This window comes from Tursiops truncatus, chromosome 16 (assembly GCF_011762595.2).
Source record: "Tursiops truncatus isolate mTurTru1 chromosome 16, mTurTru1.mat.Y, whole genome shotgun sequence".
Lineage (NCBI taxonomy): Eukaryota > Metazoa > Chordata > Mammalia > Artiodactyla > Delphinidae > Tursiops > Tursiops truncatus.
Window position 1 is genome coordinate 32,024,415 of NC_047049.1, and position 12,420 is coordinate 32,036,834.

The 12,420-nt window shown below is 36.4% G+C and overlaps 1 protein-coding gene across 1 annotated transcript in view; it reads right to left on the bottom strand.

Annotated features, from left to right (window-relative positions):
• Nucleotides 1–3,342: 3,342 nt before the first annotated feature.
• Nucleotides 3,343–12,420, bottom strand: part of HELLS (helicase, lymphoid specific) — a 40,646-nt gene continuing 31,568 nt past the window's right edge. Inside the window, exons 20-22 of the mRNA XM_019939671.3 lie at nt 7,937–8,033; nt 7,779–7,855; nt 3,343–5,980 (exon numbers count right to left, since the gene is read on the bottom strand). Of these exons, the coding sequence (XP_019795230.1) occupies nt 5,886–5,980; nt 7,779–7,855; nt 7,937–8,033 (269 nt within the window). The 3' untranslated portion in view covers nt 3,343–5,885. The remainder of the gene's footprint in view (nt 5,981–7,778; nt 7,856–7,936; nt 8,034–12,420) is intronic.

Here is a 12,420-nt window from a genome sequence, read left to right on the forward strand (position 1 = left end):
AAGTCTGTTCTCTATGTCTGTGAGTCTGTTTGTTTCATAGATAGGTTCATTTGTACTGTATTTTAGATGCCACATACATGATATCATATGATTTGTCTTTCTCTGGCTTACTTCTTTTGGTATAATCTCTAGGACCACCCACGTTGCTGCAACTGGCATCATTTTGTTCTTTTTTATGACTGAGTAGTATTCCATTGTGTGTATCTTCTTTATCCATTCATCTGTCCATGGACATTTAGGTATTGGCTATTATAAATAGTACTGCTATGAACATAGGGGTGCATTTATCTTTTCAAGTTATAGCTTTCACTGGATATATGTCCAGGAGTGGGATTGCAGGATCATATGGTAGTTCTTTTAGTTTTTTAAGGAAACTCCATACTGTTCTCCATAGTGGTTGTACCAATTTACATTCCCATCAACAATGTAGGAGGGTTCCCTTTTCTCTACACCGTCTCCAGCATTTATTATTTGTAGACTTTTTGATGATTCTGACTGGAGGTGATACATTATAGTTTTGATTTGCATTTCTCTAATTAGCGATGTTGAGCACTTTTTCATGTGCCTGTTGGCCATCTGTGTCTTCTTTGGAGAAATGTCTATTTAGATCTTCTGCCCACTTTTTGATTGTTGTTTTGATAAATCAACTATACTTCAATAAAAAAAATCTTTTTAATGGGCTACATTTTGAAGTACTTACTGAATTAGGGTGATCCTCAGTGAGGTACTAACGAGCCATGTCAGAAATGTGGATTCTATGTTAGGCTGGTTTCACTTTACTTTTTTGCATGGCAAAACTTGTATGCCTTGAAATACCTTCACTGTTCCCTCACATTTAAACAGATGTGATTCTAGGTTGGGATTTTTTTTCAACACATTGAAATTTTTAAGTCTTATTTTTACTGTTAAAATAACACATCTGCTGTCCACCTGATCTTTGTTCCTTTGTGAGTGATCTGGTTTTAGAAGACTCTCTTTGCATTTGATGTTATTTTATCTATAATGAATGCGGGAGTATAGTTTTCCTTATCTCTGTTTAGTGCTTGATAATCTAATCTGAGGTCTTTCATCTTGCTTTAATTCTAGGGAACAGTATTTCTTTATCCAGTGTGTTCACTGGATGATTCTAACTTTATTCCTACTTCATGTTTCCAACATGCTCTCTTATGTAGTCAACAAAACAGATAAAGTACCCAACCTTGTGGAGATGATGAGAGGCTGACAGATTGGCAAGTGTGGTCCTTTGGGGGGAGGATCAGGGACATTCATTCTGAAGTGAAATGCAAGCTGACACCTGAATGCCAAGGAGCCAACCACTCACACGTCTGAGTGAGGAATGTGACGGAACAAGTCCAAACAGTAAGTAATGAGTTGATCAATTATTAATTTTTAGGATTACCTCTGGCATCACTGGTACCTATCTTCAGGTCCATGCAGAACTTAAGCTTCCATTCTCTCCCATGAAAATATTAAACCTGTCTTGTACCAAGTAGTATAATATTCTATTATCACTTGTCATACACCCTAGTACTGGTATAAAGAGAATTCATTGGAAGGTGGAGAAAAAGGTAGGAACACAGCAGGTATAACCTTGGTGGTGAGATAAATAGGGTAAAGGAAAGCCTCCTGCACCCAATGCTCCCAAATGAGTCCATGCCTGTTTCCCCAGCACAAGGTAGTCAGGTCAGAGATCTCATTTTGATGAAACGATAAGATGAGATTCACTTCATATCTTTCAAGAAATACGCTTAGTATTGGTGGTGGTGGCAGCAGCTAAAATCCTTATTCAAAAATCCAGTAATAAATTGTACAGAGAGCAAGAGAAAAGAGGGGTAAGATAACTATATAATTGATCTGTTCTCACCAGAGGTTTTCATTGGTACTGAGAAATGTTTTTTGGTTAACGGTTCCCAAACCTCACTAATTTGCATACCCGTCATAGATTTTGCTATGTAGAATTAGACTGTGGTGACGAAAATTAGAAGACTGGTTACCTTAGGGTAGGGTTATTAACTAGGAGGGCAGAAAGCCTTCTTTAAAGAAACACCCCCATTTAATCTGGATGGTAAATTACACAGTGGATACACCAAACTGAGTATAAGATTTCTTTACTGAGATGTTATATCTCAATAAAAAGTGAAAATGAAATTTGCTATGTTTCTATAATAACTGTGCTATTTTTGTATTTCTTTAAATAACTTTTTAAAGCTAAGAAGAAATGAAATGTTCATCTGAGCACCTTAATTGTATAGGTGCAGGGGGTGGTGGTGAGCACTGAAAATGAAAAAGCAGGCACACATTATTTTATAAACATCCTGAAATACTTTAGAGAAGAGGAACGGCTCACACAATCCCCCTACTATCAAAGACCTCTTCAGGTGGTGACATTTAAGCAAACAGTTAATAATATAGAGGAATCTAAAAAGTAGTTAAGACTCAGGAAGAAATAAAAAAAGACCCAGAGATGTGACTTGGGGGCTGATCTGTAAATTGATCTGACTGGAGGAGACAGATTTGTGAAAGGGAGATCAGGAAAAATTATGGACAAATTAATTTATCCTTTAGGGCTGCGCTTCTCCACTGGAACCTGTGGACATAGCTCAGGAATTTGAGTTTTAAAATGTGTATTCATTTCAATCAGATCTAAACAAAATGTATAACAAGTACACTATAGATCACATGAATGACCAACTACTATACAATCAAGTACAGCTTCCTGTGAGTGCTCATACTTTCCAATTATATTGGTACCAAGTAACACCTAAGAGAGACAGTATTTTTGTTGCATCTGGCTGCCATCTGCTTGGTGCTGTTGTCAAACTCATGTCCTAGATATGCACCATAGACTACATTACAACATGTTGTATTTTAAGCTTAGTTTGCCACCTCTAAGCCAGAAATAAAAATGTAAAAATTTGTTTTTATAATTCACTTTAAAAGTCATTTCAGGGCTTCCCTGGTGGCGCAGTGGTTGAGAGTCTGCCTGCCAATGCAGGGGACGCGGGTTCGTGCCCTGGTACGGGAAGATCCCACATGCCGCGGAGCAGCTGGGCCCGTGAGCCATGGCCGCTGAGCCTATGCGTCCGGAGCCTGTGCTCCGCAACGGCAGAGGCCACAACAGTGAGAGGCCCGCGTACCGCGTGCGCGCGCGCACACACACACACACACACGTCATTTCAACTTTTAATCAAACCTGTTTAGAGTTAAAATCATTACCTAAGTTAGAGACGTAAAATGTATATAATGGAAAGACAAGCTTCACTAGATTTCGACAAGTTACCTATTCTCTGAATGTAGCAATGGTTGTAAACCAAGTGATAACAATAAGTGATTCCAAAGAAATAAAGACCAAAAGATATCTTTAATTTTACTCATAAATATGATTCCTTGGGCTTGATTTTTATAACCATAATCAATGATAAAGTATTAATACATAGTATGTTATTTGTGAAGATGTACTGAATACAGCAAATAGAATCATAAAAACTTAAGTACCATTAACTTAAAAAACTCAAAACCAAAATAATCTTGGGAAGTAAGAGTATAGAATTTAAAACCAGAAACACTTACTTAATGTTTTGAATATAAACGTTAGTGCATTTCAGGCTTTTCATAAAGTATTACTTCAAAGTTCTAAGACTAAAAAATCAAATACAATTGCTAAGACATCAGTGAAAGATTCCATCAAACATATTTGCCTGGAAATGTTCAAGTACCACTTTCACTATACCTCTCAGTACATTCAGGAACTGCCTTGTAATACAGAAGAATGACTCACCGAATAGTAAAGCTAATGAAGTATTTTTCTTGGCAATTTGACAAAGTGAGGGAAGACAAATCCTGGTCTGAGAATACCTTTTTACACAGATGAAGCAGGGAGTATTTGTTTCAATATCATGGAGTGAATACATCTGTTCCTCTTGCCCCTTAAACTAAAATCTGGAAACTAAAGTAACAAAGGATGAAAGAGTCATTAAACTCCCAGAAAACACAGGAGATGACAACACAAGATTTCAGAAGTTGAAAAATAACTGCATGGTTGGTAACAGTCTTAAGAGGCTGGAGAACAAGTTCATACAGTTCAGATTTGGGATCGTTTATCAGGCAACCAAGTAAAAATATCAAGTAGGCAGTTGGAAGTGAGTTCAGGAGAAAGATTCTTGCTGGAGATATAAACCTGAGTCATACCACATAGTTGGCATTTAATTTAATACATAGTTGGCATTTAAAGCAACAAGACCATCAAGGGAGCCCACTTGGGAGATTCTAATGTTAAGGAGTCAAAGACGTAAGAAAGAAACAGCAAAGGAGATTGAGAAAGAACCAGAAGTAGGAAGAACCAGGCAAATGTGTTTGCTGAAAACCTAGCAAACTAAAGAAATGGTTTAGTGGAAATGTAACAATTATGTGAAATGCTGCTGAAACATCAAGTAAATGAGGTCGTAGAGGTCACTGGAGACTTTAAAAATCTGACTGGAATGGGTTTAGGAAAAAAATGGAAGCGAAACAAGTCAGTGAATATAGACTTGTTTCAAGGAGTTTGCTGTAAAACAAGAAATGGGGCCTTTCTGTTGGCTCTAGCTAGGACAGACTATATCCATAAAAGTAAACGATACATGGGCACAGATGCTGGTAGGTTTACAGATGCAGTGGTGGCAAGTTCTTTTCTGATCATTTTTATTTTCTCTGTGTGGACAGGGAGCAAGCCCAGAGGGAGGAGGTATTAGAAATGTTAAGGACAGAAATAAACCCATGAAATAATCATTTGAGCTCAATGTAAGAGAATGGATTAGAAAAACTTAGTATGACTACTAAGCAACCAACTAAGGTTACGATGATGATTTGTCAGCGACTGGTAAACATTTCCACTTTGAAAAAATCCACTCTGTAGTCTATTCTTTCCTTTGGCTGAATATTCTCTTAAAATAGTTTTTCTTCTGAGTCCTAGGTTCCATTACCCTAAGGCAGAGAGAATCTCATCTACATTTGAATATACATGGCAGCAAGAATAACAACCTCCACAAAAATGTATGGTTCAGGGAGCATTCAGTTTTCATATACATACAGGGCCTAAATGGTTCCCATTTTGCTCCTCTGTTATGGATCTTGTGTTACTTATATTCCTAAGTCTTATTTTAACCCCTCCCTGCTATAAATTTTCAGGGTCCCTTTTCTCTTGTTCTGTTCTTGTTTTGCATGGTACACTGCCACTTCCAATTTCTGGTCTTTTGTCAAGAACCTATAATTTCTTCCAGAGCCTTCTCTGCATTGATCCAAGGTCCAGTTGAAATCTTTATATGACATATGTGTATAGTACTAATGAATGAAACAAGAGTTACCATAATGTTGAATCACAATGCCAGTCAAGACGTTTGCTAGTATTTCACCTGAGCCATTATTTATCTGAAAAAATAATCTGATGAGATCATCTTATAACAAACATTTATTTGGCAAACTATTTTATAGAAAGAGACCCTAAAAAATCAAACCATTTCTTATTTCAACAATAGACAGTATAATCCCAATCTTTCCCCCATCCAAAGCCTACTCCATAACTGAAGTACCAAAAACTCATGAACTGTATTGCTAAAAAGGAAGGTGGGGGAAAGACATTAAACTTCCACAGGAAGACTGTATAAATCTGGCAGTGGTTAAGGACACAACAGCCTATACCCAGGAGTACTATCGAGTCCGAAAAATTAACTGAAACTTACTATGAATATGTCTTTGCTCTTAATAAGGCTCAGAAACGTATGCAATGGTACAAGTTATATTACGTAAACTGATATAATCAAAGAAGTAGAGTGAAAAATCTGGATTTTAACACCAATACAGATCACCAGATGTAAACAAGAACTTTTTAAAGACATTCTTTTAGCTCCAGTTTAAAACAAACATTCGGGACTGGAATCTTCAGAATTTTCTAGTATCTTGAAAATCCCCATCTTCTCTTTAATTGGTCCTGAGGCATTCATTTGATCTAAGAGAAAAATATATAAACAAGTTTTTTTTTTTTTTAAGTATAAGAACTTAAAAAGAAATCTTAAAAGAGAGGTCCACTATGTTTTTATGAGAAGTGAGTCATTTGTCCAAAATTTTAAAATCCACAGAAATGTGGGCCACTTTAGAAAGAAAGTACACTCCTCTTATTAAAAACTAGAACTGGCCTCCAGGGAACAAACAAACTGAAACAGCAGTTTGCTAATCAAAATCACTTCTGCTGTATTTAAAATATACTGATACATAGCAATAAACAACGCCAATCTGAATTATGTTCTCAGAGATATTTTTTAAAAAGCCCGATTATGGTTAGTTTAAAAGCAGGAAAGCAAAACATCATGAAAATATATCTTTATACACTCCCATAGCTAATATGAAATCTATCTTTTGCATTTTTGTCAATATGATAGCTATTGGAATGAAAGCACTACTGGTTTTAATTTGCATTCTCTGATTCCTAGGGAGATTGAAGCATCTTTTTATGTTCGCTGGCTGTTTCTTTCTCTCCTGGTAATCGTCTGCTCTTAAGCTGTCCAGTTTTCTTGTTGATATTTACTTATTTATATACGATAAACATTTCCTGTGTGCCGCTGTGTGCTGCAAATATTTGTAGTTTATCTCTTATCTGTTTACGGTATTGTTTGTTTTTACAGAAGTCTTTAAATTAATAAAATCTATTCATCTCTTCATTTAGTTTGAGAGTTTTGTATCCTGTTTAAGAATCCTTTTCCTGGGGCCTCCCTGGTGGCGCAGTGGTTGAGAGTCCGCCTGCCGATGCTGCCGATACAGGGGACGCAGGTTCGTGCCCCGGTCCGGGAGGATCCCTCATGCTGCGGAGCGGCTGGGCCTGTGAGCCATGTCTGCTGAGCCTGTGCGTCCGGAGCCTGTGCTCCGCAACGAGAGAGGCCACAACAGTGAGAGGCCCGTGTACCGCAAAAAAAAAAAAAAGAATCCTTTTCCTGGACTTCGTTGGTGGCGCAGTGGTTAAGAATCCGCCTGCCAATGCAGGGGACGCGGGTTCAAGCCCTGGCCTGGGAAGATCCCACATGCCGCAGAGCAAGTAAGCCTGTGCACCACAACTACTGAGCCTGCACTCTAGAACCCACGAGCCACAACTACTAAGCCCGAGCGCCTAGAGCCTGTGCTCCGCAACAAAGAGTAGCACTTGCTCGCTGCAACTAGAGAGAGCCCGTGCACAGCAACAAAGACCCAATGCAGCCAAAAATAAATAAAAATTAAAAAATTTACTAAAAAAAAAAAGAACAATGGGTAAGGGGGGGAGGAGTCGGCGAATTCCGGAATGCAGGTCATTTTACTGGACAAATAACCCAGTTTTTCCAACAAATCGATGGCATGGAAAAACAAAAGTGAGGAGGGTGATATAGAAGAAAAGAGATATAGCAAACAATGAAATTTGGATCCTGATTCAAACCGTAAAAAGATTTGAGACAACTGGAGAAATCTGGATATGAACTGGGTATTAGCTGATACTAAGGTTTCAGGACCAGCTCTCTTAAATGTAATAATGACATAGTGACTATGTTTAAAAACATGTTCTTCTCAGTAAAAGATGCCTAAGAAAGTGGCTATGGGTAAAATGTCATGAGTTTAACACTCTGACTAAAGAAAATGGCAATGAAATAAAATTGGCTAAATGTTGTAAACTATTAATGGCAGAATGAATTATCCACAGAGGTATATTATACTATTCTCTCTACTTATGTATATGTTTCAAAGTTTCTGTAAAAATAATAAGTAAAACCATGAGAGATACTTACCAAGGAGATCACTTCGATCTAACAACAACTCCAGATCTTTATCACTAATGACCTTCTCTCTTGATCCTTTTACTTCCCTGTAAGGAAAGAAGATATTCACATCTATATGATAAATCAAAACTATGCATTATATTTTTCTAAAATTAAAATAATCTTACCTTTCATAATCTCTAGATTTTAATAATTCCATTAATTCCTTAGGGTCTAAAAAGTTCTTAGATTGATTTAATCCAGATTGACCACCTTTGAAATGATCTAGAAAAAATTTTCAAGAAATTCAAAACACTCAAAATTGCCTTTAAAGCCAAAATACAATACATTACAAACCAATCAGAATGCCTTACATTAAAAAGGACAGACAAACCAAGTGTTGGTAAAAAAAGAAAAGCGACTGCAATTAATCATACTTTGTTGGTGGGAGTGTAAAATGGTTGGGGAAAAGTTTGGTAGTTTTCTGTAGCTAAACATACACACACTCTAAGACCAAGAACAAATACATACATATGACCATAAATATTTGTATAAGAGGAGCTTATGCATAAGAACCAAAATCTGTAAACAATTCAAACATCAACAAAAGAATGGATGAATTACTCAGCAATTTTTTTGTTTAAATCGCAAACTTCTAACACACACAACATATATGAATCTCAAAATATTATGTCGAATATTAAGTAGCTAGGCAAAAAAAGAATACATACAAATGAATCCAGGTATGAAGTTAAAGGAAAAACTAACCTATATGACAAAAATTGGAATAGTGGTTGCCTTCTAGTGAGGAGCAAGGGAGCCTCAGAAATGACTAGAAAGGGAAACTTTCTCGGATGTTGGAAATGTTCACTACCTCGATCTGGATAATAATTAATCGAGTATATACACTTGTTATAGGCATCAAGCTGTACACTTAGCTGGGAATTTTACTGTATGTATAACACCTCAATAAAACACTGTCAGCATTTTAAAAATTCCTTTCAAATTGTTCTCTGAGATTAATCTCTAAAATTAGTAAAACTTGGGGAAGTAAAACTATAAACTGTACCTAATTTAAACTAAATTCAAAACAAAACAGAATTTATTTCATAATTCAAATCGCTAAAAGCAGCACAGGTGAAAAAATTTTAATTTGCACAACATCTTATTAGGACCAAGTTCCTTTTTCCTCCAATGGAAATTCTAACTGCAATCTGAATGCTCCATCAAATCAAAGAGGTCTAAAGCCTAATCCACAATTTCCCTCAAAATCAGATATACTGGAGAAGGTATTTGCAAGTAGAAAAGTAGCATAAAATAAATTGATAGCAATTTTCAACATTATGATTTTTCTAGGCTTCAAAACTTATATAAGATGATGTTCAGCTTTTCTTAAGGCAGCCATCAAGCCATTTATCCAAACAGAATTTTATATTGAATAAATAAAAGCAGAACTCCAAGGAATACCAGGGAACAGAACATAAAATGCCAATGCCTCACCCACTTCACTTTCTCTATCCTCAAAATCTTTTCTAGATTAAAAAAAAAAATACTGTGTTTTTAATATTCTATTATTGAAACTATGAAAAGGGCATACTGGAGTCAAATATTTTTGAAATAGTACGTTCAACAAAGTAAACAGATTTTATTGTAGCACTACTTCAATATACCTTTAATATTCTAATATTTAATATATTTTACTTGCAAGAAGAGGCTTGGAAGTTTTCTTAAAGCATTTTGGCACACAAATCTCTTATCAAGAATAAACAGTAGGGCTTCCCTGGTGGCGCAGTGGTTGAGAGTCCGCCTGCTGATGCAGGGGACACGGGTTCGTGCCCTGGTCCGGGAAGATGCTGTGGAGCGGCTGGGCTCGTGAGCCGTGGCCACTGAGCCTGTGCATCCGGAGCCTGTGCTCCGCAATGGCAGAGGCCACAGTAGTGAGAGGCCCGCATACCACAAAAAAAAAAAAAAAAAAAAAAGAATAAATAGTAGTGGCTTCCCTGATGGCGCAGTGGCTAAGAATCCACCTGCCAATGCAAGGGACACTGATTTGAGCCCTGGTCTGGGAAGATCCCACATGCCGCGGAGCAACTAAGCCCATACACCACAACTACTGAGCCTGTGCTCTAGAGCCCGCGAGCCACAACTACTGAAGCCCGCGCCTAGAGCCTGTGCTCCGCAACAAGAGAAGCCACCGCATTGAGAAGCCTGTGCACCTCAACAAAGAGTAGCCCTTGCTTGCCGCAACTAGAGAAAGCCCACACGCAGCAACTAAGACCCAACGCAGCCAAAAATAAATAAATAAAATAAATAAATTTATTTTAAAAAAAGGATAGACATTAACAATAACATCATACTCAACAGTGAAAAGCTGAAAGCTTTTCCTAGAAAATCAGGAGCAAGACAAGGATGGCTACTCTCGTCACTTCTATTGACACAGTATCGAAGTTCCAGCCTCAGCAATCAGACAAGAAAAAGAAATAAAAGGCATCCAAATTGGAAGGGAAGAAGTACAACTATCACTATTTGCAGATGACACAATACTATATCAAGAAAAAAACTAAAGTCTCCACAAAAAACTGTTAGAGCTAATAAATGAATTCAGCAAAGTTGCAGGATACAAGATTAATATACAGAAATCTGTTGCATTTCTATACACTAATAATTAACTATCAGAAAGCAGAAGTAAAAAAACAATCCCATCAAGAATGAAATATCTAAGAGTAAACTTAACTAAGGAGGTGAAAGAAGCATTGGAAGAATTAATATTGTTAAAATGTCCATACTACCCAAAGCAATCTACAGATTTCATGCAATCTCTACCAAAATACCCATGGCATTTTTCACAAAACTGGACAAGTAATCCCAACATTTGTATGGAACCACAAAAGACCTCTCCAAAACAAAAGCAATCTTGAGAAAAAAGACCAAAGCTGGAGGAATCATGCTCCCTGACTTCAGACTATGCTACAAAGCTACAGTAATCAAAACAGCATGGTACTTGCATAAACACACACACATAGATCAATGGAACAGAATAGAGAGCACAGAAATAAACCCACAGCACTTATGTTCAAATAATCTATGAAAAATAGGCAAAACATACAATGAAGACAAGACAGTCTCTTCAAAAAACTGGATAGCTACATATAAAAGAATGAAACTAGCACATTTTCTCACACCATAAACAAAAATAAACTCAAAATGAATTAAAGACCTAAACTAAGACCTGAAACCATAAAACTCCTACAAGAAACTACAGGCAATATATTCTTTGACATTGATCCTAGCAGTATTTTTTAGATCTGTCTCCTCAGGCAAGGGAAACAAAAGCAAAAAAAATAAACAAATGTAACCTAGTCAGACATAAATGTTTTGTACAGTAAGGAAACCATCAATAAAATGAGAAGGCAACGTACTGAATGGGAGAAAATATTTGCAAACTCTATGTCTGATAAGGGCTTAATATCCAAAATATTATAAACAGCTCATACAACTCAATATCAAAAACCCTAAACAACTGATTAAAAAACTGGCAGACCTGAATAGACATTTTTCCAAAGAACATCTATACACGGCCAACAGGCACATGAAAAGATGCTCAGTATCGCCATCCATCAGAGAAATACAAATCAAAACCACAATGAGATATCACTTCACACGTGTCAGAATGGCTATCATCAAAAAGTCTACAAATAACAAACGTTGGCAACGATGTGGAGAAAAGGGAACCCTAGTATGCTGTTGGTAGGAATGGTGGGAAAACAGTACGAAGGTTCCTCAAAAAAACTAAAAATAGAACTACCATATGATCCAGCAATTCCACTCCTGGGTATATATCCAAAGAAAACAAAAATAATAATTTGAAAAGATACTTGCATCCCAATGTTCACAGCAGCATTATTTACAATAGCCAAGATATGGAAACAACCTAAGTGTCCATCAACAGATGAATGGGTAAAGATGAATGGTTAAAGAAAAATACAAAATGGAATATTATTCGTCATAAATAAGAATGAAATTCTGCCATTTGAAACGTGCATGAACCTAGAGATTAAGCTTAGTGAAGTAAGTCAGACAGAGAAAGACAAATACTGTATGTTATCAATTATATGTGGAATCTAAAAAATAAAACAGATGAATAACAAAACAGACTCAGAGATATAGGAAAAAAATTAGTGGTTAGTGGGGAGAAGTGGGGGCAAGGTAGGGGCAGAGGATTAAGAGATATAAACTGCTATGTATAAAATAAATAAGCAATAAGGAGATATTGTACAGCACAGATAATGACTTTATAAAAATACAATCATTATTTTTTAATAACTTTAAATGGAGTATAAGCTATAAAAATTGTGAATCACTATGTTGTACACCTGAAACTAATATAATATTAGAAATCAACTATACTTCAATAAAAAGTTTCTTTTTCTTTAATGAAAAAAAGAATAATCAGTAACATCAGGTCAATCTCCATGACAGTTTAAGATATGGCACTTTAAAAGTATACTTGATACTCTTCACTGCCCCATTGCTCCTCATTTTAGACACTAGTATTTTTCATTATGTCTATGGTCACACCAACCCAGCTTAGGTCTTCACAGCTCCAAATTCCCCACTGCCTATTTAAATCCTGCACTGATTTCTTTTCCTTCTTTTCTTTTTTTTTTTTGCA